General features: G+C 39.7%; 2 protein-coding genes across 3 annotated transcripts; both read left to right on the plus strand.

Moving 5' to 3' along the window:
• The first annotated feature begins 506 nt into the window (after positions 1-506).
• Positions 507-9,683, plus strand: LOC109100144 (LETM1 domain-containing protein LETM2, mitochondrial-like). Of its 2 annotated transcripts, none has more exons than XM_042764909.1 (11): positions 507-897; positions 1,928-1,997; positions 2,649-3,063; positions 3,745-3,888; positions 4,060-4,197; positions 4,281-4,484; positions 4,854-4,973; positions 6,040-6,159; positions 6,870-6,974; positions 8,133-8,198; positions 8,380-9,683. In XM_042764909.1, the coding sequence occupies exons 2-11, from the start codon at positions 1,951-1,953 to the stop codon at positions 8,431-8,433; spliced, it is 1,413 nt and encodes a 470-aa protein (XP_042620843.1). In that variant the 5' UTR covers positions 507-897; positions 1,928-1,950; the 3' UTR covers positions 8,434-9,683. The 2 variants fall into 2 exon arrangements, with proteins under 2 accessions (XP_042620843.1, XP_042620842.1); XM_042764908.1 differs by having other exon boundaries at positions 516-897; positions 2,625-3,063.
• A 1,370-nt stretch (positions 9,684-11,053) lies between these two features.
• LOC109076597 (serine/threonine-protein kinase 10-like) lies at positions 11,054-26,621 on the plus strand. The gene is made up of 17 exons (XM_042764907.1): positions 11,054-11,740; positions 13,771-13,935; positions 14,213-14,261; positions 14,354-14,503; positions 14,595-14,667; positions 15,540-15,734; positions 15,813-15,987; positions 16,379-18,229; positions 18,312-18,442; positions 18,515-18,638; positions 19,325-19,504; positions 19,588-19,717; positions 25,316-25,440; positions 25,557-25,742; positions 25,840-25,965; positions 26,053-26,166; positions 26,250-26,621. The coding sequence occupies exons 1-17, from the start codon at positions 11,591-11,593 to the stop codon at positions 26,373-26,375; spliced, it is 4,050 nt and encodes a 1,349-aa protein (XP_042620841.1). The 5' UTR covers positions 11,054-11,590; the 3' UTR covers positions 26,376-26,621.
• Positions 26,622-26,717: the final 96 nt, after the last annotated feature.

The raw sequence follows: 26,717 nt of genomic DNA on the forward strand, positions 1-26,717 counted from the left end.
TTTAGCGCTGAAGAGCGTCAGTGAATTAAATGTAACAGGTTTGCATTGTGCTTTGAAAACGGCATCAGGTAGCCTAGATTTATGCTTTCAATTTGAATAAAAATCTTAAACAGTACAGTTTGTTGATCTAAAATGGTAATTGTGCATTAACAGCCGTCATCCATGTCAGTAACTTACACAAATGCGCTGTCAGAACTTATTTATACAGCGCATTTTTTATTTTGCGCGCGCATGCGGACCTGCGGACCACTTATGACAGTTCCTTCCAAAGTTAAACTGAATAATAGCGCCATCGTCTGCACAAATATCAACCATATGAAACGCCTTGCTATTCCGTCACTGTTCTCGGGACTGTAAACTTGACCGTTACCATGACAACACTAAGCTACTACAGCTGAACTGAGATCAGCAGATATGGACGGTCATCAACCCTCGTCATTACGGATGAGGTCAATGGGAAGTACCATTGTCCGCCCCGTCCAGCGGATTGGCCAGCGTCACTAGTGCGTACAGTTCGCCCATTGGTGTATGTTGCTGTCAATCACGCCTTGCCTTCTCGCATCGGACTACGGTTGGCTTGTCTGGGGCACCAGAGGCAACGTGACAGTCCGGTTTAAAATCCGAACACAACAGTACATCAGAACGGATGTATTAATTTATATGCCCATTTAGATTTAAACTGAAGGAGTGACATACCATCGTGAATGGAGCATCTCATCCCGCAAAAGGTCCGTTTTTCACACGTAACGTACCATCGCCTGCGAGGAAATCTGACCCTCAGCTGCAGGAGGAGCGCTGTCGAGCCGAGCACTTTTCTCCACCGTCATCCGATCTGACACCATACCCAATGCTTACAGTCTAGCCATCACACCGCACGACACGGAGCTTTTTCGACAGGTTGGTAGTCGTTTAATCGTGTTTCGAGCTGTTAAACGCTTGATATCTACTTCAAACCATCTCGATCCTTTCTCTTCCGTCTGTTGTCTCTCAGCCGTTGAGCCGCCGCTCGCTGTTAGTTGTGCATTAACGAATATAAAACAAAATAACTGTCCGGTCGATTTTCTCTAAAAGTGATCTATGTTGTGTCGACTTTGTCAATAGATCAGCTAAGCCTCTGTATTAGTTGAGCTGGTATTGAATGCGCTGTGTTTTGAAACGTTGATCGTGTATCTGCGGCCTCCGCTGTGGCCTTCAGCGCCTGTCATTAAACTTCACTGTTTTCATGTTACGTTACTCGCACCAATTTTCTTATTTTAACAGTTTAGACGTTTAAAATGTCAAAACTCTCGAGGAATTATAATATGGAAGAGGATACTGTAGTTCATGTTGACGTACGCACACAGTAATGGTAACGTTACTTTAATACTAGCAGTGTCGCAATACGTTATTATAAATAACGTTTTTATAAATTGCCGTTGTAATTTGAGTCAGACTTTCGTGTGAAATGAAACGTTCCTTGTATTTTAAATATGGCCTGTGATTTTGACCGGTCTTCGTGGTTGTGTTCTGTTTTAGCAGATAAAGAAAGACAAACACGTGAGCCGGTATTTATGTGCAGTGCTCGCGACCTGCCGCATCTGAGCACGAGCGTGACGTATGAGATTATTATTGTTGCAGTATAACAAATGCAGGTTCAACAAAAATTGCACGTATGTACAAAACATAAAAGGACATATTCTTCATAAATACTTTAGCAAATCTAACTTTATTAGTATTTGGACACAAACGCCTTATACTTATTTGTGGATATGCGTTTGTTTGTGAATCTATGTACATTTATTGATATTGGGACAATTAAAACCCCTGTTGTGATATCACATTATTCGTTTTTTATTTTTATTTTTGTTACTTACTGAATTCGCAGTAAGTACCACCATTACTGTAGATGTAATTAAAATGTAGCTTTTTTCTCTCTCTCTCTTTACAGGACACACGATTTTAAGTCACAGAATGGCAGTTTTCAGCTCACAGGTGCTTCTTGCCGTAACAAGATCCAGGTGAGGCCATCATCATCCAAGTTACTGGTGTAAAAATGAACAATTTTATCCAATTCCAATTGCACTGTTATTTTAAAATATTCTTCTTCGATAAAATACTAACATTATTTTATAATTATATTTTGCTGTGTTCCCCAAATATCATTACATCATGGAGGTTTTAAAAAACCTTGTTAAAGCACATTCATTCTTGCATTCAAAATATATTTAAGATGTAAAGTTGGCTAAATTGTCCTTTTAGTGATGCTTAATACTTTTCTAGGCTGATTCATTTAATGCAATTCCTGATGTAAATAATCCCTTTGTATCCTTTTGCACGTTATTATAAAGTCACTGGTCTTACAGGCTTTATATGATTGTGATAGGATTGAAATCGCACTAATTTCATGCTAACATATATATACATATATATATATATATATATATATATAATAAAATCTTGGGGTTCAATCGGCCATTACTGTGAACAGTTTTGCTTGTTTTTTACAAACTGAGGGATGAATTTAAATTAATTTCTGTTGTAATCAAGAGCACAGAAATTTGAACATCTCTTAAATATTTTACTTTGTGGTTATAATGTTGTAAATACTCTCTTTATTGGAGTTGAAAGTTCTGATTTTCTTTCAGGGGATCCTACATGCTTTCTAAAAGACACGCTTGTGCTTCACTCCCGTCGACCGCGTGCAAATGCTACCATTCGGAGTTCCTCAGCCGGCCTGCCGTCACGGCCAGGTGTCCCAGGCCGCTGTACCCCTGTTACACATCCAGCTACATCCGCCCTGGTTGCGTAGCTACACGTCCCCTCCACAGTTCTTGTGCTTGGCTTCAAGAGGTGAAGGACACTGCTGCTGGTTCTGAACCCATCAAGGGTGAGCCTGTCCCTGTCGCCTCTGGCACTCAACCACCACCAGCAGTGCCAAGGAAGTCCGTGGGACAGAGAGTCCTGGATGAGATCAAGCATTACTATCATGGCTTCCGCCTTCTGGGCATCGACACCAAAATCGCGGGCAGGATGGTCTGGAGGTTACTGCACGGGCAGCAGCTCACCCGGAGGGAGCGGAGGAGGGTATGTTTGGGTCTAAAAGATTTGGAAATCTTGGAGATGTTTTTTAAGAGGTGCTTTATGTTACTTTGGGTTTACCATGGTAGAGTGATTGTATTAGATATTAACTCTATGCTGCTTTGATATAGAGAGATATCATTATCATAATCAGAATGTTTTCACATGGTACTCCAGGTTCATTTAAATACCTGTAGTAGCAATCCATCCAATTTGTCGTATTTCATCTCCATGATATAATTTTTTATATTACCATAGTATTTACTATAGTAGTACTATATATTACTACATACATATATTACTATACAGTAGTAGTACCATGGTGCCATGTCCAAAAGAATGGTAATACCTTGGTATTTTTCTTATGTATAGTCTCAAAACATCTTTATGTAAGAAGATACAGTAAGTAGTTTGACAGACTAAAATGTTGTAAGTTATTAATGTACATACAGGATTTGAGTTTTATGAAAAGGTAATTATGTTTGATAATCCTGTTATCAAACAAACCAGTGCTTGGTCAAGGATTTATAATGTAATATGACTCAAATAAGATTGCATAACCAAAAAGCTTAACACCTCAGTGAAAGTACAGCTGGATTAGGCCAGAAGTGTCACTCTCACTAACCTATGTTGCTTTTGTGTTTGACTGCGGACAAACAAGACCTGTCTTATTCATTGTCTCCACAGCTGATGCGGACGTGTGCCGACTTGTTCCGGCTTGTGCCCTTCATAATCTTTGTCATCGTTCCCTTCATGGAGTTTCTGCTCCCTGTATTCCTCAAACTCTTTCCAGAAATGTTGCCTTCCACATTTGAGACAGAGTCCAAGAAGGTATTATAAGCTTAGGTTTTAAAAAAAATTGCATAATTTGATAATGAGTTCAACCTAATTAGTTTGTCCTGTATTATGAAACACAGGCGAAATAAATCTGATGAATTGGAGTAATAACTTGCATGAAGTTTTTCACAGTTGTTGAGTAATTTGTTTCTTTTACTCTCACAGGAGGAAAAACAGAGGAAGGGACTTGGTGCTAAACTGGAGCTGGCTAAGTTCTTACAGGAGACCATCGCTGAGATGGCCAGGAGGAATAAAGCAGCTGTTGGAGACGAGACTCAGAGGTTCTCGACTTATGTGCAGCAGGTGAGTTCGATAATCGAATCCATTTTTCCATATCGTGTATAGTAAAAATTGTTCTGGATGTGACTGACGCTTGTCTGTTATAGGTGAGGCACACCGGTGAACAGCCCAGCACTAAAGACATTGTGAAGTTCTCCAAGTTCTTTGAGGATGAGCTGACGCTGGAGCATCTGGAGCGGCCGCAGCTGGTGGCCTTGTGTAAACTGCTGGAGCTGCAGCCTATCGGCACCAATAACCTGCTGCGTTTCCAGCTGATGATGCAGCTGCGCACCATCAAGGCAGATGATGAGGTGAGGCAAACCAGACAACTGCTACCGACCCTCTAAATTAGTTTTACAGCTGAATTAATGACTTGACATGTTGCTGTGACCTCAAGATTTCTGGGTGACTAAACCATACATCTTAAAATTGTCTACACAGAACACATAAGCTACTTTTCCATTATTTTTATATGCAAACATGCTCTAAACAGACATCTTTGAGCATTGCTCTTGCATCTTGTTTATGACACGCATTCTAAGTTAAGATAAGTTCAACTTATTATTAAAAACATGTATTGATTTTTTTTTTTTTTTAAGTAATTTTCTTGGTTTGATATGTTAAGGAGATGATCTCAGATGTTGGATAATCTTGATTTTTGTTTTCATGTGTCTCTGTAGATGATCGCCAAGGAGGGTGTGGCCACGATGAATGTAGCCGAGCTCCAGTCCGCCTGCAGGAGTCGCGGCATGAGATCTTTGGGTCTGACCACAGATCAGCTCCGACAGCAGCTGCAGCAGGTGTGTGTGCACAAACCAGCCCGACTAGGTTGTAAAACTGCCAATTGGAGGATATTTATGACTGTTTGCCACCCAAAGACTGTAGAAAAATAAAAGTGAAACACATACAACAGACTTTAAACCATGGGTCTCCAAACTCGGTCCTGTAGGGCCACTGTCCTGCAGAGATCAGCTCCAACCCTAATTAAACACACCTGAATCAGCTAATCAATGTCTTACTAGTGTGGTGGGAGGAGCAAACGATTTAACAGAAAATAGATATAAAATGTCCGAAATGGGGAATAAAATGTCCTGAATAAACAGAGCATTTATTGTCCTTGTTGTTCTGGGGAATCGTGAAGGAAGGGGAGTGTTTGGAAAGGAGTGGTCCAGGGAAGGGGTGGAGTCAAGCGGTCACACTCGCTCCTCTCTGTGGTCTGGTGCGCTAGGGGCGGTGGCTTCCTCACAGTGGCTCATCTTCCCTGGCCCGCAGCGCTTGAGGGGACAATTGGCCTGGCATCCTAGCCCATCGGCAGCGTCAAAGGTGCGTTTCCATTCTGGACCGCATTTCCTGGACCCGCGAGGACACCAGCTCTCAAACACACCTCAATAAAACACCCATTTAACAGCGACGGTGATAAGGCTTCATTCAATTTAGATGTGCCTCATCACACTCCACCAGCCCTTGTTGTTTCTGCACCTCTCCTCTCTCACACACCCACTCCTGTCGGGAACCTGGTGCAGGGCGCCCATTAAGAGACGGGGTGATGATGATAATTGGGGGGAGGCAGCCGATCCGTCACACTAGGCATGCTAGAAACTTGTGCTAAGGGAAGTTGGAGTTAAACTCTGCAGGACAGTGGGCCTCCTGGACTGAGTTTGGACACCCCTGCTTTAAACAGTCCTCTTATATTTACCTGCTTGTGTAATGCTTGTGCCCACTGAGCATTTTCCAATTGTCACGGGGTGGTATTGGCACCTTAATGCTGCCCACCCCCCACCCCATGTTGACATATCTGTATGTGTCACTGGATGCTTTGAGTCATTGATGAATTGTTAATTGTAATTCGTGTTCTTTCTTACTCAGTGGCTGGACCTGCACTTGAAAGAGAATGTGCCACCGTCCTTGTTGCTGCTTTCCCGTGCAATGTATCTGACGGACCTCGCTCCTAAAACTCCAGTCATCCCACCGGTGCCCAAACTGGAGGTGATAATTAAATTCTATTCTAGTTTGTCTAAATAAATGAATAATAAAATACTACAGATTAAAACCAGTCCTCTAAATGTTACAAGTGAATTTGGCATCACAACATTATAATGTGGAGTATTAAAAATGGATGCTCATTTTAAGGTTTGACTAAAGATTACATTTACAGTGTTGTTAAATCATTAGTTTGTTGAAGATTAACTTTGAGTAAATACGAGTAAACTCTATGATACTCCAGTTACCAATGTATCATATATATCGCCACTTCTATCTCCGCAGATTATCCAAAATATACCAAATATATCCAGCTTATCTGTTTCACATAATGTTAAACTGGTTTCAAACACCAAAATTATGTATGTAAAAAAATTCAGTATGCATTCTGTAAATATCCAAAGAGCATGCTTACATAATACATTTCAGCAACAGGTTGTAAATATTGATGTATTTACCTAATAGGCACATAGGCTTTATAAATTAAACCAAACTTTGTCAGCTCTGTTTACTTTCTGCTTGAAAACTTGCCTCAGTGCTTGGCAACAGATTACCTTTGACCTTTGAAACCTTAACCAGTTGATGTCTAGACCTTAATCAGGCAGAAATGCAGACTGGCACGTCACTGCCTAAGTGACAGCTGATAGGTTATCACTGTTCTGTTAATGGTTGTTACGGTTTCATATGTCATGACCTTCTTTATATCTGTGTCACAGAAAGCCACTCCTCCTGTGGAGGCCGAAACCACAGCTAAAGGGAATCCGCTGTCCTCCTCAGTGGAGATGCTGGTGGATTCTGCTCCGGTCATCAAAGACAGAAAGGTAGAAATGTTATTATAATATCACCAATCAATGCATGTTCAAGTGCACTCCAGGTTATTAGTCATTGTATAGCAAGAAATGGTTAGAAAGAGTTTTTATTCAAGATATTGTTAAAGGGGTCATATGATGCAATTTCAAGTTTTCCTTTCTCTTTGGAGTGTTACAAGCTGTTCGTGCATAGATAAGATCCCTAAAGTTGCAAAGACTAAAGTCTCATACCCAAAGAGATATTCTTTATAAAAGTTAAATCTCATCCACATCTTTATAAAACGCCTCGTATAAACACGCTCCCACATGTCTACGTCACTGTGTGGGAAGATTTACATAATGCCGCCCAAATGTTCACGCAAAGAAAGAAGGCGTAACTTTTATTCTCTCTGTTGCCCCGCCGCCATGTTGTGGAGATGCTGTGTGATTCGTTGTGAAAGCGAATCTACTTTGTTTGGCCTTCCAAAAGAGGACACAACTAGAAATCAGTGGTTAAGTTGTATTTACAACACTGTTCCAGAACAGTCCAACCCAAATATTCATTCATGTGTGTGCAACACATTTAACAGAGGACTGTTTCCTGAACCTTCAATGCCGGCTGTTCTGTCTCACAGCCTGTAAGTATGTTTTCATATTTAAAGAATTTGCCACTGATGATTCAACACAAGTTTTGAGCAGTGTAGCTTGAGCTTGTTGTTTGTCGTTTTTTTTCCTATCACAAATGCAGAGAAATGGTTTTATGTTTATGCGGCGCGATATGCAACACGACACGTAAAAAGACAGTATAAGTCATTATAATCCGTAATTATGTTCCCACTGGATGCAACAAATGCCTCGGTTGTAATTGGTTTTATTGGTTTTGTCTCGTCATGGGACACGGCATCACAGTATGGTAAGGGGCGTAACATTTCCATCACACGCTTGAGGTATTCAGCCAATCACAACGCACTGGATAGCTGGCCAATCAGAGCACACCTCGTTCTTCAGAATGATGAGTTTTGTAAAAATCATTGCGTTTCAGAAAGGCGGGGCATAGAGGAGCAACAATAATTTATTTATTTATTTTTTTTTACCTTAAACCACATAAACACATTGCATTACACCAAATACACAAAATAATGTTCTTTTTAGCAGCATCATATGATCCCTTTAACTCTTTGTGTATTTTAGTCTGAGGAATTGTTGGAGAAACCCAGAGGGCTAGACATGCCATCACCCGAAGCTCAGTTAATACATGTAAGTGTGTCACACAAGATAAATATATAAATAAATGTGTGTCAGGGCATATGTAAATGTAGATTTAACTATAACTGTTGTTTATTTTGTGTCTGTATCTTCTACATTGATGTAAAACTGCTACCATTGTCTAGAAACTGCTGGATTTTAACACTCACCTCTACCTGTTCTGTTGCATCAGGCTAAAGAGGCAGAGCTGTCACAGAAGGCCAAGATGACTGCGAATGGGATGTGAGAGGCACTCCATGTTTCCTCATTCTGTTGGAGAAGAGGGTGGAGGTTCGAGTTTGGCTTCTTCCACCGCTGCTGCTTCTGCCGAGGAAGCGTCTCTCTCACAATCCAGGATTTCAGAGGCCTTGCCGTCTCACACCTTTCATACAGACAAGATGGACTAGCCACATCACATCCTCCATCGACATCTGGTCTTCAAAAAGGAAAATTGTTTGTTAGAATTTAGACATCACTCCAGCTTGACATCCGACATGTTAACATCTCCCATCCCCCTCAAGATTTGACGAATAATTTAAATTTGCAATGAAAAAACATCAAAAACCAGGAACTCACAAGACCTGCCACTCTATGCTGAACTTTGTGTAAATGTGTAAATAAATTGTACAATACCGACATATTATGTAAGTGCTTCTGCTTTATACAGTCGGCTGTGCCAAATGTGTGGGCTAGAAGGTGAAAGAAGTCATATTTTAATATGAGGAATGCATATGCTTGCATTCTGGATTTAGTTTGGCAGATGAATTCTCAATGGCCAAGCATGTGGGTATTTTTTTATTTGAAAATTTCAAATTCCCGTTTCTAAGGGAATTTTACGTAATACGTTCACTCCCTCAGGAGGTTAGTGGTGTAGTGATTACACCAGGCATGCCTATGGCAGACTGCAGTTTGGCACAAAATTTTTTTTCTCATAATCTATGTATTTAATTTGTTTATACTATACCGTGTCCCCCTTTTTAATCATGCGTTGAAATATTACCTTGGCAGAAAATCTAAATGGAGTCGTAAAGTTAACGTTTCACTTATGGTTAAAAATATTCAAAATTCCCCTAAAGACAAATGTTATTGCATTTCATGCTGCACTGGATAAACCACTGGGAGGGAAAACAATATAGTATGGCAGGCAGTACTGTAAAGATTTAAGTTAAAAAGCATTGAATCCCCCAAATGTTTGCTGTGTTTATCCCGTAGCCTGCCTTTAACTCAACTGTAAACTTAATTGAATTTGTTGCGTCTTTAAACTGTCCTGTCCCATTCTGTTCTGGTGCACTTTTTTTCATGTTGATTAGTTGAGTTAAATTGAAAATTGAGTTTGAAACGGCCTCTCATTGTGTTAAACAGCGTACCATCTTTTACCACTGTACAGTCAAAAAGGTGCTCAATGCTCATATGTCTTTGTATTACACATCCCAATCATTATCCCCATTTATTTAGTGTAATGTGAGCAAATAAAATGTTTTTTCTTTCCAAAATTGACAGAATTTAACGGGTCAAATTCACTCATATTTGCAATTAATTGATACTTGTGCACAGCCTGTGATTCCTCTGGAATGCTGTTCAGTGGTTGATTGGAGATGTCTCTGTTTTTAGTTTGACTCTATTTAAACAAGCTGATTAGCAGGAATGTCATCCAAGTTCTCATTCCTCAGATTAGTTCAGTGGAGCATTAACACTGCTCATGCTGGTACAGTAAAATGGGGCTGATCATAAGACTCCTCAGCTTCTTTAAAGTCGCCCATAAACACCTGACTGGGCTTTGATCATTCTGAGGGTGAACATGTTTAAGTGACTTTTAAGATAATTTCCCACAACCATTCCTATCGCTTCTATACTGAGGACGTGACAAATAAATGGATGACATAACAGTGGAAAATGTAGCTGTTTTTTCAACATTTTTTTGTCTATTGGAGTTCATGCCATTGATTGCATTGCATTTATTTTCAAAATGTTGAGTTGGATGCATTCTGAAACAAGATCAGCTGTGAAGCCATGGACGAGTAAGCTCTAGTAGCATTTAATTGCTCCTAACATTTATTTAATATCTTGTTATGTAATGCAATATAATACATAGATCTTAAGTGAAAAAAACAAAAAACAAAAACAAATCTGGCCATTTTTGTTATTTATGTGGCTAGATGCCTTAACTTAGATTAGTCTTACAAATTAGTGTTCTTTTTAAAAAATAATGTTAAAACATATGTATCAAATATGATGCACAGGCTTTTGAGGAACATTTATTTAGTTAATCTCTCAATCATCATTGTATTTCATTACATTATACATGTCACTCCCCACAATAAAAACTACAGATATTATTTAAATATCATCTTACTAAGACATTATTATTAGGAGATATGACAACTGATACTTACAAGCATTGTTATAAAGATCTCATCGATTCACATTACAAACCATCAGCATTTCATCTTATCTTTTGGCCATATAAATAACAACATCTGCACCAGAATTTTTTTTTTTTTTTTTTTCAGTTTGGGTCTCTGAAGAACACTGAGGTGTTTTTTCCTCTTTGAATATGAGCTCCATATTCTTATATACCATACTATATGAGCATGATGTATTGAAACAAAAAACAAAACATGCAAATTTAAAAAAAAAAAATACAAATAAAAAAATTAATCTGATCATTATTTCATGTCAGAGTTTCCAAGATTAAATATGTGAAAGTGGAACCAAAGCGACATCTAGTGGTTAAAGTATAGGACTACATCTTTCAGATCATCCTACATACGCCAGTAAACAGAGCAAACAGTGGAATATCTTATTGATTGCTTGTTTCAAGACCCATGGTGTCAATTTCACAAAAACTGATAACTGATGGGTGATTTTAAGCTAGTAGTGTACAATATGTACAATTTTGGGATCCCCTAAAACACTTAAGCACTTAAACACACACATGAGTAAGAACGGGGCCATGTGCACACAGTACATCTTACTGCACAGAGCAACCTGCTTTTATGTAAACCTGAACACAATATATTCACCCTGAAACCAAACATTCATATCTGTATCTAAATCATTACGCTCTCTTACACAAATGATGGCATTATGACTGGATGCTGTAAAACACACCACAAACTAAATACATCTCTACAGACGAAGTGTGCGTCCTACACATTATTGTGACATATTTTTGAAGGATGTGGTTGCTACTTGCAGCTTCCTGTTGTGCTCTGAGGTGTGCATGAGGAGCGACGTGACAATCAAATGCATCTTTGCCTTTTAGAGATTCAAACTGTTGTCTTTTGTGTTGTTTTTAGTTTGGGCAGGGGTTTTAATTGTGGAATGAGACACTGAGGGCCGCTGATTAACTGAAGGGACTGGGATTTCTTAAGGTGTTGGGGTGAATTTAAAGGGAGGGAGCCATGACCTCCCTCCTGATGCGTATCTTTCGGTTGGGTGTGGAGAAAAAGCGTATTCGGCACTATGAAAACTTGAAGAGGGATGTGGATCCACACCAGACGTGGGAGACTCTGGGAGAACTGGGAGATGGAGCATTTGGGAAGGTGTATAAGGTAAGGGATTTAAATCATGATGAGGTTCAGTTCTCTGTTAAATGCAAAATAACAGAACACACTTGTAATGCATAATATAATATATAATAATATGAAATATAATCTCTCAGGTCATTTAAGGCAATCTATTTTTATGGGTTTTAAGGAATTTAAAATTACTTAAAAGCAGTGAATGTTTTAAAAATAATAAAACAAGTCTAGGCCTTTAAAGTGGCATAGCCTGATCTAATCTAATCATTTCAAGGAAATCCCTCCTTCTTCAGACTGGCATGTCAGCTATATCTTGCTCAACCTACCTCTTTCCACATTTCATGCTCATGCTAAATTAAAACAATGAATCAAAGATGAATAGAACGAATACAGAATGATTCGCAATTTAAAAAGAGTAACTTTTGTCAAAGCGGTTTGATTCCATTGACATTTTTAGGTATAAATCTACATATAATTAAGAAATATCTATGCATAAATATAGAAATATCACATGAGAAAGAATGCTGTTGTTTACAGTATTTTTTTTTTCTAAGTTAGATGCATCAGACATAGGTCATGGTGCTCCCCATAGCGACCGTTAGAGGACGCAATAGTGATATCATAGGCTTTTTCACGCTTGTCGGCTGTGGACAAGAGTGAGCTGCTGGATGAGGATGCAAGTTCTCTTACATCCTCTGATCCAGCGTCTAGTGCTCTGTTGGCTTCTGGCCAGGAAGAGCAGGAGATTGTTGATGCGGACAAATATGTTGAGACTGAGTCCTCTCAGCCCTCCAGCCCTGCGTACGCTGAGCTGTTGGAGGTTATCGAAGGAGTCCACTGTCAGGGCTCTGTAGACAGATGCTTCTTATGGTCAAGCTTAGTGCTCTCGTTACTATGGGAGGATTTTTCTTGAGCCTGCCGCTTCTAGATGGAGCATGTGAGTTCTCTTCTCGATCTGAGAACCAAGGACTCCAGAGCTATAATATAGTCGTTAGACCATCTTTCCTCCCTATTAGACTGTTCTTATATATGAGCTTAGCAGTGATCCCCTCACTCTAGACTCGTGAGCGTCTGAGTTCCCCTGTTATTTTTGAGAGTCGAGTCCTCCATTCCCTGGAGCTCCGTGAGTTCTTATGGTTGAGTTAGCTGAGCTCCCTTCACTCTAGAGGGTCACTTATAAGGGTAGTTTATGTTGTTTCAGGGTTGGCATCATCTGAAGTCCTCTGAGGGGTTTGTATCATCTCTTCTCAGGTGTTCGGTCATCTCAGGTCTTTGTAAGGGCTGGATCCAGACTGAAGCTTGTGTAATTCCTAGTTACCAAGGGATGTCAATCCTGTGGAGTAAACAGAGAAACAAAAAAAGACATAATTAGCGTAGCTGCTGTTCCAACCAAGCAAAAATTATTTGTTCAACCCAAGCTAAGGAATAATAATGTGTCTGAACCCCGAACGTTATCAGGAAGGCTCTTCCAAAATTTGGGAGCCAAATGTGAAAAAGCTCTACCTCCTTTAGTGGACTTTGCTATCCTAGATACTACCAAAATCCAGAGTTTTACAACCTTAGGGAGCGTGATGGGTTGTAGCGTGGTAGAAGACTAGTTAGGTACGCAGGAGCTAAACCATTAAGGGCCTTGTAGGTAAGTAATAATATTTTGTAACACATACAGAACTTACAGGACAAGGCTATATGAAAAACATATTTATGCACATATTTATATATATAGTTTTCTAAGGTAACAGAAAACGGGGGTTTAGGGCTACATTGTGGTTAGGCAACTTCCTGTTAAACCAAGATGCGAAAGATCAAAGATGGTTTCCTGTTAGCGATTTCAAGCCCATAAAAAAATCGACTTTTCTTTCTGCATCCATTTCTGAAAACGATTCGCACCTTGCAACTTTACAACTTTCAGCATCTTTGCAGTGTGCATGTCTTTGCGTCATGGCCTGCAGCTGTACAGCTGTTTAGTTCTACTTCCAGGCTTTTACATCTTCTGATTACTCCCTTGCACTTTTATTAGAAATGACAAAAGCAAGTGTAACAATATATACTGTTGATCTCAGGCACACAATCAGACTACGGGGGTTCTGGCAGCTGTTAAAGTGATAGAAGTGCGCAGTGAAGAGCAGCTGGATGACTTCATCACTGAGATCGACATCCTAGCATCCTGTCGACATGCAAACATCATCTCGTTGCTGGATGCAATCTTCTTTGAGGGCTGGTTGTGGGTAAGGAACATCTCTTAATAGGTGTTTTTTTTTTTTCTTTATTTCTTTCCAAACTACTTTTATGTGCCAAGAGTAGATAAAAAAACAAAAATTACAATAAGTACAATTTTTCCAATTTTTCCATTTTGTTATAAATATTGAATAAAACTCTTTTGGAAACACTTGTTCAAATTTCTGCTACTTTTCAAATGGCCTTTGTATATATTGTTTTACCCTTGATTTAACAGATTTAAAAGTTTTTTGCTTTCCTTAGAGTCTCTGTATGCTGTCTTTTTAGATCCTGATCGAGTACTGTCCTGGAGGCGCTCTGGATGATATCATGTTGGGTGGGTGTGGAACAGAATTGACACTTCACTAATCATTTACGGTAGTATCTGTGTGGCATTATCATACTTTATCCATACCGTGTGTGTTTCAGAACTGGAGCGTGGCCTTACAGAGCAGCAGATCAGTGAGGTGTGCTGTCAGTCTCTGCAGGCTCTGTCTTACCTGCACCAGCATCACATTATACACAGAGACCTGAAGGCGGGCAACATTCTGCTCACAATGGATGGACAGGTTAAACTAGGTACAGATATCCTGTTCTCTCACATTTTCTAGGCCTAAATACACTCTGAATACAGTCTGTGCTGTATTTATTCATATTCTTTTTCATATAGCTGACTTTGGTGTGTCTGCACAAAATGACAATACCCTCCAAAAACGGTCAACTTTCATTGGAACTCCATACTGGTGAGACCCCTTACGTTTGGTCAAATCCTCTTTCTGTCACCTTTATGTTATTTCATACAAGTCATACATATCAACATTTTGGGTAAACTCTTCCTTTAAAGCAAAGTCTAACCTATTGGACGTCATAAAAAGAAGGCAGAGGCTATTTGCAGTGTAAATAGCAAAAGAGGCATGTGAAATGCCTAAGTGAAAATAGCATATATTCTTAGCAATGGATTGTATTTACACTAAGTGAAAATAGCAGTATTTTTAACAATGCGCTATTTACACTAAGTGCAGATAGCGACAGATTCTATTAACACTGTTAAAATAGCAGGATTTTCCACTATTTATACTACTTATTGCAGATAGTTGCAATTATCTGCACCTCAGTATTATAGTACATTATAAAACAGTATGCAGTAATAACGTATGAGTGTAAATTATAATTTTATTTCAAATTATTTAATGGATGCCACCTTATTGGGACAATAAAACCCTCCCTACACCTAACCCTACCTGATACTTTATTTTCAACTTTTTGATTATTTCCTTAATATCTATTGAAAATAAATGCCTTTCCAATGTGATTTGAGATTTGAAAATGAGGGAAAAAAGTTTGGTAAAAGGCGGATTCGAACGCAGCAAAAACACTACTTTCCACACGCTTTACCGTCTACACCACTGAAACTAATGTTTATTAGCCATTTTTTAACACATTTGTGGGTGGAGCTAGTGTAAATAGCCTCTGCCAACAAGCCAGACTATTTGTACTTAGTGTAAATAGACACTTCATAAAAAGAAACACAATTAAATTACATTAATGGTGATTCCTTTACTGAAAACAACCCTCCTGCCAAAGAACGTTAGAACAAAATATTTTGTCTTTAAAGGATGGCGCCTGAGGTGATAATGTGTGAAACGTCAAAGGACAATCCCTACACGACTAAAGCTGACATCTGGTCATTGGGCATTACTTTAATTGAGGCTGCTGAGATGGAGCCTCCTCATCATTCTCTCAACCCCATGAGGGTCTTGCTGAAGATCACCAAATCTCCACCACCCACACTCTCCAATCCTCGTCAATGGTGGGTCGCCACTTCTTCATCCCGTCTCTAGTACTGCTGAGGTTTAGGCTTAACATTTATCCTGATTTTTCTCACCAGGTCATCACATTTCCAAGATTTTCTACGGAGGACCTTGCAGAAGAACCCTGAGTCTCGTTGGGGAGCCCAACAGCTTATGGCCCACCCTTTCTCTTATGCGGGACGAGACGGACGAGCCCTTAAAGAACTCATCGCTGAGGCCAAAGCAGAGGTTACCGAGGTCATAGAGGCTGAGGTAAATACATAGGTCAATGACATGATGTTCAAATATAATTTCTATTTCAGACAAATGCCCTTCTTTTGAACTTTCCATCCATCAAAGAATCCTAGTAAATGTATCATGGTTTCCACAAAAATATTAAGCAGCACAACTGTTTTCAACATTGATAATAATAAGAAATGTTTCTTGAGCGGCAAATCAGCATATTAGAATTGATTTCTGCAGGATCTTGTGACACTGAAGCCTAGATGCTAAAAAATTCAGCTTTGCATCACAGGAATAAACTGCATTTTAAAATTATGGATAATTTTATTTGTCTTTGACTCACCATTTGTTGTGAACATCAAACAAACATAATCCGAGTGTGTAGCTTAATACTTCTTTTTCTGTATCTTTTCATCTGCAGTCTTTGTTAGATTTCCAATGTTCTGAAAAGGAGATGATTGCCGCAGAGTCAGAGCAAATAGTGCCACAACCGGGACAAGCAGATGAAGAAGAAGGACTAAAAGAACCTGAGACCCCTCAGAAGACTTCTGTTCCAGATGCTGTTCCTCAATCTCCCACCAACTTAGAGCCAATAACTGAGGTTAAAGTGACCCGCAGGGCTTCCCAGGCCACAGACAAAGCTCAGAAGAGAGCAAGACGCCTCTCAGTTCCAGGAAATCTCCTCTCGTTTTTGACCGGCGGCTCCCGCCGCAAATCTGTATTCTGGGGTGACAGTCCGCTTGTTCAAGGAAATAAGGACTCAAAAGTTTTAAGTGCAGCTGTGGAAACTGTGGGAACTTGCCCTTCAGATGGCAAAGAAAGTGAAAGCACTGACAAACTGAAGGAGCAAACACATGACCTAGTTGATGCTCCAAGTAATGAGGCTGCTGACACCAAAGACAAGGAAGCTAAAGTAGAAACTGACAAGGAGGAAGCTCAGAACTCAAACCACTTAAGCACACCACCACAAACAGAGTTACCAACTGATTCCTCTGAAAAGGAAACACTAGATCTTACCAAGGAGGACACTGACGCTGATGAGGAAAATATGATGATTCAGTCTGATGATCCAGGGAACAATGACCAAACATTTTGGAAATCCCTCCAAACACCTGCTATTATAAACAAAGACACAGCACACCCAATGAACACACTGGTTGTAGCATTGTGTTTGGAAACACCAGCACCTAAAAAATCTGAAAGGAATGAGGGAAATTCTATATATGAATACCTTGATTTGGCCTGTCCTTTGAAAACTTGCAATTCTCCTCCTGCTGTATATATAAACAAAACCTTAACTACAGAGATGCCTTCTAATAATCTTCCTGATGAAGTTCTTGACCTTAAAAAAACACAACAGACAACCGAACCATCAGAAAATGATGCTGTTGATGGAAGAACTGAGGCAGAAGTAGAAGAACCAGAAAAACTGGAGACAGATGGAGGAATGGGTGATGGATTAAAAGAGGAAAGCAGTGAAAATGGCAAGGATGTTGATGTAGGGACAGAAGAACATAGAACCAGCGATGAAGCTCAGATTTCCATGAAAGTAGAGTGTGAAGATGTCAGTGAAGCCATCAACGAAGAGCATATTACTACTGAGATAGACTGTGAAGATGTCAACTCAAGAAATGAAAAGTCTAAAGTAACAGAAAGCTGTGAAAAAGACCAAGTTCTTTGTACAGAAACAGAGGATGAGGATCATTCATCCAACAAGGAAGATGTTACCATGGAGGTTGATCATGAAGACTCAAGAAATGAAAACAGTGACAACACAAGAAAATCTGATGAGGAGATGGAAATACCAACCCAAGATGAGACGAACATTGATTCAGAAATGCCAGAGATACCATGTCAAAATAAAGAAGACACCCGTTCTGAAGGAGAGAAGATCAGCATTGGTAATGAAGGAGATGCTGCTGGTGATCAAGACAGAGCAAGTCCAACAGAAATCTGTTCTAAAAAGAAAGAAGAGGAGCCTGAAAAAGAGCTTCAAACTAATATAAATCATATACAGAATGTTACAGAAGAGCAATCAAAATGTCTTGGTGAAGATACAACAGATGTTCCTGAAGCAAAGCTGAAAAAGCAAGAGATGTTTGCAGTTCAAGAAGACAAAAATGAGCAAGAAAGGCCACTTGCAAATGACTTGAAAAATTTAGACTTAATACCACCTCATGAATCTAATGGATCCACACCACAGGAATCTAATGAAGACATTATTGCACCTCTTTCCCCTACTGAGGCTCCACTGTCTCCTGGGTTTGAAGTGGTAAGTCTGAAACAAATGACTAACTATAAACAACCAGACAAATTCAACATGCACATATTTTTCTCTTTTTGTATTAATTCAGGAATTGCACCCAAGCAGGCGAACCGTAAAAAGGACACGTAAATTTATGGTGGATGGCCGTGAGGTCAGTGTTACCACTTCCAAAGTGGTTAACGAGGGGGACAAGAAGGAGCAACAAATGCGCTACAACAGGTAATCTTTATGCTTTATAGTAGACATAAAAAAATAGACGTGTCACATTCATATCTTCTTGGGTGATTGCAGACGGCAGGAACTGCATGCATTGAAACTCTTGCAGAGAGAAGAGCAGAGAGAACATGCCCAGCTGGAGCAGAAACTACAGCAGCAGCGAGAGCAGATGTTCCGCCACATAGAACAAGAGATGACTGTAAGCCACAAGCACCAAAGCCCTTTACCCTCAGTTTACAGCTTAAGTCGTGCTATTAAACAAAAATGCTTCCATTCGGGTTCTTGTCTGAGAGCAAAACCCCACTTTTGTTGACATGCTCTTTGTTTATGGATAAAAATTAGTTACATTAATTTTCTTTATGTTAAAAAAGTACAAAAATACTTTAATAATACTACAAAAGGAATACGTATCCATTTTTCATACTGTACATTCATGTACAATGCCTTTTTAAATGTAAAAATAGTTATTATAACAATTTTTTTTTTCATTTTGTCAGTGTAAAACACAAATGAAAAATGTAAATTAAAAAGTATTTTTTTTTTACCTTTTTTATCATTCACCAGGCAAAAACATTGTTGTTATTGTAAACTAAAACTATTAAATAATTTTTTGTTAATTGAAATAAGATGAAATAAAATAAATTCTAAATATTAGATTAAAAACTTTAAAAATTTGAAAATTACAAATGGTGCCTTGTCAGTTAAGCTGAAGTTGAAGTGCTAAAATTTCTAAAAGTAAAACTAAAATAAATTTGTAATAATACTAAATTGTAAGTGTCATCACTTGTAAGTATATACTATATATATATATACCGTAAGTATGAGCACTAGAAATAAAGATGCTTGCCGAATAAAAACCTGGGTTGAATGTTTATCCTGTTGCAGAGCAAGAAGCAATACTATGACGGTGAACTTGAGAGACTTGAGAAACAGTACCAGCAGCAAAGCAGTCAGATGGAGGGTGAGCACACATCCCGTCTCAGGGAGGACGCACGCAGACTCAAGGCTCAGCAGGAGAAAGAACTAAGCCGCAAGAGCAGCGCACTGAAAGCAGACCCTAAAGAGGTAAGGACTGGTGCATTTACCCACACTTACAAAGCATTAGGCTCAAATGCATGAAAACAGTCATGTGTCTATTTGTGCTTTAGGAGCAGCTGTTCCTGCAGAAGCAGCAGCAGGAGCTGAATGAAGCTCTGCAGATGGGGGTTCAGGAGCATAAGAGGAAGATGGCATCCATGGAGTGGGAGATTACAGTCAAATCTCAGCAGCTCAAGCGAGGTAAATATGCTACTGTATTTATTATGTAATTTGTACAAAAATGACAATTTATGGATGTAGTAGGTCATTCTTTAAAATACACTCTTAAAAATAAAGGCTAGAAAAGCTGGGTTTTCATGACAACACCAAACAACAACCATTTTTGGTTCCACAAAGAACCTTTTTGTGAACAGTTCTTAAAAAGAACCTTTTTGTTTTCTTAGTGTAAAGAACATTTTAATAATCTGAAGAAACTTTTCCACCATGAACTATGCCATTTAAAAAATAAAAATAAATAATAATAATAAAGGAATTAATTATCATTTAATTAAATAAGACAATATGTAAATAACTTCTAAAATTTTCAAATATATGTACTTATATGACAAATCCATGTCTAAATATATACTTGAATTTAACAATAAATAATAAATTGAGATTAATTTTTTTTTAAATAGCATTTATTTGTCATTTTGAAAAGTGATAAAATGAAGGAATCATTAACCAAGTTTGTAATTACAAAATAAAAAAGTAAACACCTTTTCAAATGAACAAATGAATGGATTTGTTTAAAACCATTTATTTATACATGTCTGAAAATATAGTTAAATCTAAAAACAAAGACTAAGCTATTTAAAAAAATATATTTCTTGAGAATTGAATTGTTATTTTTACCAACAAAACATTAATTTAAATATAAAATTTTCAGTTTGAAAAGTTATTTATAATTTTTTTTTTAATGAATAAATTCATAAGTGTTTTATTATTTTTAATATGTTACTCCAACTCTTAAAGGGGTCATATGACGTTGCTAAAAAACAATATTTTGTGTATTTGGTGTAATGCAATGTGTTTACGCGGTTTAAGGTTCAAAAAACACATTATTGTCCACATACTGTACATTATTGTTGCTCCTTTATGCCCTGCCTTTCTGAAATGCATCGATTTTTCCAAAGCTCATCATTCTGAAAAGTGTGGTGTGCTCTGATTGGCCAGCTATTTAGTGCGGGCCACTGTAGCACAGGAAAAGCTGGTCAGCCTGACAAAAGATGGCTGAGCGGTCGATACAAATCCTTAAAGCCCTGACAGGGCAAATGGTGCTCTGGGCCTTGGTGTCATGCGAGGTCGATAATAAATGACCAGCGCCTTAAAGGCGGTAGAGATAGCTTTAGGCACGTAGCTGTAGGTTTGGGCCAGAGAGTAACACTGCAGTCCCCAGGCCCAAAGCAAATACATCGTCATCCACCAAGAATGCATGCAAATCTCCCATGTGCTTAGTTGAGGCAAGGGCAAGAAGCAGAGCAGTTTTGAGGGAGAGCTTCCTCATAGCAACATATTACAAGGGCTCAAACAGGGATATACTGTAGAGAGAGCTTTTAGAACCAGCGTTAGGTCCTACAGCGGCACTGAAGGCAGGCGTGGAGGGTGTGGTCTCCTCGCTTCCCTGAGAAATCTGACCACTAGTGTGCTTCCCAATCGATTGCCCGTTAACCGGGGAATGAAATGAAGCAAAGTTGGCCACATTAACCTTTAACGCTGATGGTAGGCTCCCGTTTTCTAGTCTGTGCTGCAGAAAACATCCGACACGGGGCAGCTCGCCGGGTCGATATCTTTATCACATCACCATTACGTGAACACTCCCCATTTTTAAGTGCGTACAGACGTCACAGCATCCCCCATCAGTGGGGAGTGAGACAGCGAAAAGAACATTGGCAATGTGTGTTCTCGCTTGTCGTAAACAGATCCACTTCCACTCTCCTGAAGCGGTCCCTAATCATCCGTACCGAACTGGGATGCATTCTTCACTCCCTGTGAGAAATTCCGTTCCTTTTCCCTGGTTTAGGAGACCAGGGATAAGCGTTTCTCTGAATGGATAGTAGATGACGATTTGCCCATAATAGGAGGCATGCAGCCTGCTCAAAAAGGGCTCTGGAGTGTACCCTTCCTTGGCGATTTATTTGCGAAACCACAGACATGCTGTCAGTGTAAATCAGCACATGTTGCTGTTCCAGCTGCAGCAGAAAAGACACTAGGACTAAGGACACCACCTTAAGATCCAAGTGGCTTAATGTGCAGAACACCCAGGTGGCAAATGGATTTATAAGGCTGATGCAATAAATCCCATAAGCCTCTGAAATTTCCTCAAGGGAACAGACCGACCCAGTCTGAAGCGGCGCAGAGCTGATGAAATGGTTGCTATGTGCTCTTGAGAGATGGGCTTGCATCTCCACTGAGTCGAAGTAACGTTACACACCCAGCTAAGTTACAGACTGACTGGGGGTGAACATGCTCTTTTGCATATCCATGTGCAACATAGGGACTCCAGATCGATGGCAAAGCATAACATCTGTATGACTGATAAGCACATCTCATGAATGGGCTAAGATCAGCCAATCGTCCAGATAGTAGATCGCTTTGAGAGTGGAAAGCGCTGCATCCATGCATGTTGAGTACTAAAGCCAGCTTGAATAGGAGCACTGAGCACTGCTATGCTGTGCCCTCGAACGCAAACCTCAGAAAGCATCTGTGGCGTGGTGATATCTGAATATGGAATTATGCATCTTTCAGATCTACAGATGGAAACCAGTCCCCAGAACGGATTGTGCCAGGATCTGCTGCAGAGTCATCCTCTTGAACGCACACTTGTGAAATGCTGTTTTAATGGGTCTCAGGTACATGATCGGATGGAGTCCCTCATTTCTCTTGGGTACCACAAAGTTACGGCTGTAAAACCCGCTTTTCAGCTCGCTCGGAAGGACTCGCTTTATCGCTGCTTTTGCGAGCAGGCTGTGAACCTCTCAAAACAGGGGCATTTTGAGGCAATGTCAGTGATGGAGTCACGCCATTGAAACGGGGTGGTCTGCGTCTGAACTGGAGAGAACACCCATGTTCTATTATGCTCAGCAGCCAGTGCGAAACGCCTAGAATAGCTCTCCACGTGTCTAGGAACTGACATAACAGCCACGTCACTCCGGTTGCTATCACTGGTAGTGATGTTTGAAGATTGGTGCCTCGCCCCACCGAGGCTAAACGCACTGTTGGGGAAACAGCTCATGGAGGATAACACCGATAACAGGCATAGACAGCCGCTCTGCGCTGCTCTGAGGCAGGGCGAGAATGCTGTATAGATAGGAAGTGGAGAAAATAGCTCTTTTGAGAGAACACTTATGTTTTTATTGGCAACAGAAACGTGAACCTTGCATTTTTCACCTGCAGGCGCAAGGGGAACTTAATGTAAGATACGGCGCTTGGGGGCTGCCTTAGCTGTTCTCTGAGCAAAGCAGGATGAAGAAGAGGAGCGTGATCTCGATGGTGGATGGAACACATGCTGGGACATCAAGCAGCTCATCACCTTCAAGCACTTTGTGCCTCAGAGAAGCACTCGATTACAGACTCCACAGCATCACTGAAGAGGCAGGAATGAGTGATCTGCGCATCAAGGAGGGCCTTACTGTAAGTCTACAAGGCTTAGAAGGCAGCATGAGGTCTGTGCCAATCATGGCCGAGGAATGGAACAGATGTGTAGATCGTCAGAAGACTGGACATCAGAAGAACAGAACCCTCCTCCTCAAAGCAGCCAAGTGGTGGCTCGACTGGAAGTACCAGGAGATTAGCCAACTCCTGGCAGGTTCCTCTGCCCAGTTGAGGTGAAGGTTCTTGTCAGCGAAAAGGACTGGGGGAGCTGGCGGCGGTGGGCCCTGTCCCCATAAGGCCATGAGCATTGCTCCTCTAAGTCCTCAAACACATGCCGGCAGGTCAGCGGAGAGCTCGCAGTAGGACTCAGAGAAAGTAGCCTCAGCGTGGGCCAGACCCAGGCAGGCGATGCATTGCTCATGTGGTTCCAACAGATCGATGGCCCATGCAAATTCGACAAAAGGTGCCATTGGATGTGGTGAAGAAGTTGTACTATCCTCTGTTGCGTATTCAAAGATGTCAGCGTGAAGAAGATTCTGACGCAATTACCGCTCTCACCGTATTTATACTGCCCGCCAAGCCTATCAGTATTTGAAATATTTTGCGGTTTGCATAGATGAGCGTCAATTGGCCAGTTTATTGAACTGGCGTTATCCTATAAAACTTCAGGAAATTGGAGAAGTGGAGGAGTTCCTACAGTGATTTTCGCAAGGTAGAGTGAACGCTTGATAGGGAACTAATTTTAATATAGTATCCAAAATACAAAAGGGATACACAAGTGTAAGAAATGAAACTGTACACACAATTTACAACTTAAATAAAAGGGTTTATAAAATGAAATATAGTGCATAAAACTACATATAAAATGTACAGAACAAAAACAGGCAAACACAATAAAAAGATAAAAAAAAATATATATATTTCTTTTACCTTATTATTAATTCTTTGGTATAGCAAACAATATGTTTGAGAAAAACATTCATTTCATAATGATATTTCCCCCCATTTTAAATTCTTATTATCCAATGATGGTTAGATTTTTGTGATTTTTTTTAAATAAAAGATCAAAAGGATTAACAATGCAGATTAATTTTCACAGCCTTCTTTGATCATATTTACCAAGGGTGATGATATTTTTGGCCATGACTTTTGGCCATAAGCTTCATGGACTCACTAGCCTACTACTACATCGAGAATAAAAGTTATGCCTTCTTTCTTAGCGTATACATTTGGCAGTGTCATGCAAATCTTCCCACACAGTGATGTAGACATGTGGGTGGCGTGTTTGAACAAGCCGTTTTAGGAAGGCGTGACTGAGCATTCACTTTTATAAAGAATATGGGTGCGTCTCAATCAGCTCCCTAGCTCCCGAATTTGTGAATCAGTATATCGTGTACACGAATTGGTCAGTGGTAAGTTCCCTTTCTCACTGCACATTGGGACAGTTATAACTCAATTTCCGGTGACATGATTACATACAACGTCAAAGGACGACATTGTAGAACGTCATTGCTGGAATTAATCAACAACAGGCAGGACTGGTTTCTTTTTGATATTATTTTTATTCTCTTTAAACACATCGTTCTGTTACATGTTCTTTCAACATTTCAGCCAAATATCAATTATAAATGTTAACAAAATGTGTTCATTACCTGTCTAGCGATGTGTGTTTATGCTAAAATATACTAATAAAAATAGTTTGTCTTTTCAAAACTGCTATCTGTGTCATTATATATATCGAGTTGGCTCATGTGGTGTATGTTTCGCGCTTCAGAAATGTGACGTAATTTCCGGTAAGGGAGCATATAGTGAGCACCAGTGCTCCCTAGTTTTTGCGGTGCGTTGTAGGATTTTTCAGGGAGCAAACGTTCCAGTGCAGTCCTTAAAATGGCAGACTCCCTGATCAGTGCCCTGACTACTGAACTAGGGAGCTGATTGAGACAGACCCTATCTCTTTGGGTTTGAGACTTTAATCTTTGCGACTTTACGGATCTTCTGTATGCCAGAACAGCTTTTAACACTCGCATGAAATCGCATCATATGACCCCTTTAAGTCATTCAGATATTTCATGTGTACAGTAATTTTGCATGTACTGTACTGTGCACAGTAAAAGTAAATAAATAGTGTAGATTGTATACATACAGGATACAGAAGAAGGTTTGGTTATATGTGATTCTAAACAATCCATTTCCTTCCTTTTCAAGCTCGCGAGGCAGTTATTTGGGAGTTAGAACAGCGCCATCTACAGGAGAAGTACCATCTATTCAAACAGCAGGTGAAGGAGCAGTACTCCCTACAAAGACAGCAGCTGACCAAGAGACACAACAAGGTAAATTATGCTGTAACCTCTAAAAGCATTCTCGTTTTAGTTTTGTATTTATCTTCTATATTTCACTGTTCCTTATCCTGACTAGTCTTCTGTGGTTCTGTTCTCTTGTACGGTAGGATAAGGAGAGAGCATCTCGGTTCCAGCAAGCTCTATTGGAGGAGCAGAAGTCATTGCAGGCCCAGGAGAGAGTGTCCTTCCAGAAGGCCCAAAAAGCTGAAGCAAAGTCCCATTTGAATCAGTTCAAGCTGGAGCTCAGAAAGCAAGGTCTGAGCGGTCCTGAGCAGCGACAACGTCTCACACAGGTTTGGATTCAGAAGAAACAAAACAATATGGTAAATTAAACCTCTACTTAATGAAACAAAGCAGTTGCAACTGGTCTTTTCTGGTTTGCCCTCTCAGTTTTTGTCAGAGGAGGAGGCCAGACAGAAGCAAGAGAGACAGAGTCTTCAAGAGAATCATGAGAACCAATTGAAAGCGGTGCATGAACAATGTGATGCCAGTGCAGCTGAACTACAGCAGTTTCAGGTACATCAGCATCAACTTTGGAACAGCCTTGCAGCGTTTTCATGTTGAGAGAAGGTGGTTCTCAGTGTCTGTGTGTTTGGATTTTAGAATGAGAAGCTCCAAATTCTTGTGGACATGGAGAAGAAAAAGATCAAAGATCTGGAGGATGAACACACCCTGGAACTCAACGAATGGAGAGATAAGCTTGCATGTAGAAAAGAGGTATCGGAGTGAATAGTAAAACTAAGAGGTTTGAAGCTTTTTAATTGGGAAAAACATGACGACTGTTGTATGTTTATGTTCAGGTATTAGAAGAAGACCTCGCTCGCAGACGTAGAGAAAAAGAGGGAAACAGGAGACGAAGCAGTGAGCCAGAAAACCGGCATGCAGCTCGCCGTTTAAAGTTCTTACATAATCTAAGCTTTTCCTGACAAAGTGAAGAAATACTCTAAACCCCAATGTCTTTAATAACAGTAAATGTAAACTTTCATGTCACTATGATTTTTTTTTTCTTTAAGAAATTGCTGTTTTGCTTGTTTTTTTCCAGCGAGGGTGCATTAAATTGATCAAAAATTACAGTAAAGACATACAATGTTCATGTAATGAACATTACAGAAATAAATAACATTTTAAAATATATTCGGATAGAACACAGTTGTTAGTAAAATTTCACACTATTACAGAAACATCTATAAAAAACCCCACAAATTTTCTAAAAATAGTGTAAACTACCAAAATTTTTTTTTATTCACTCCAAACTTTTAAACAGTAGT

This window comes from Cyprinus carpio, chromosome A10 (genome assembly GCF_018340385.1).
Source record: "Cyprinus carpio isolate SPL01 chromosome A10, ASM1834038v1, whole genome shotgun sequence".
In the NCBI taxonomy this organism is placed as follows: Eukaryota; Metazoa; Chordata; class Actinopteri; order Cypriniformes; family Cyprinidae; genus Cyprinus; species Cyprinus carpio.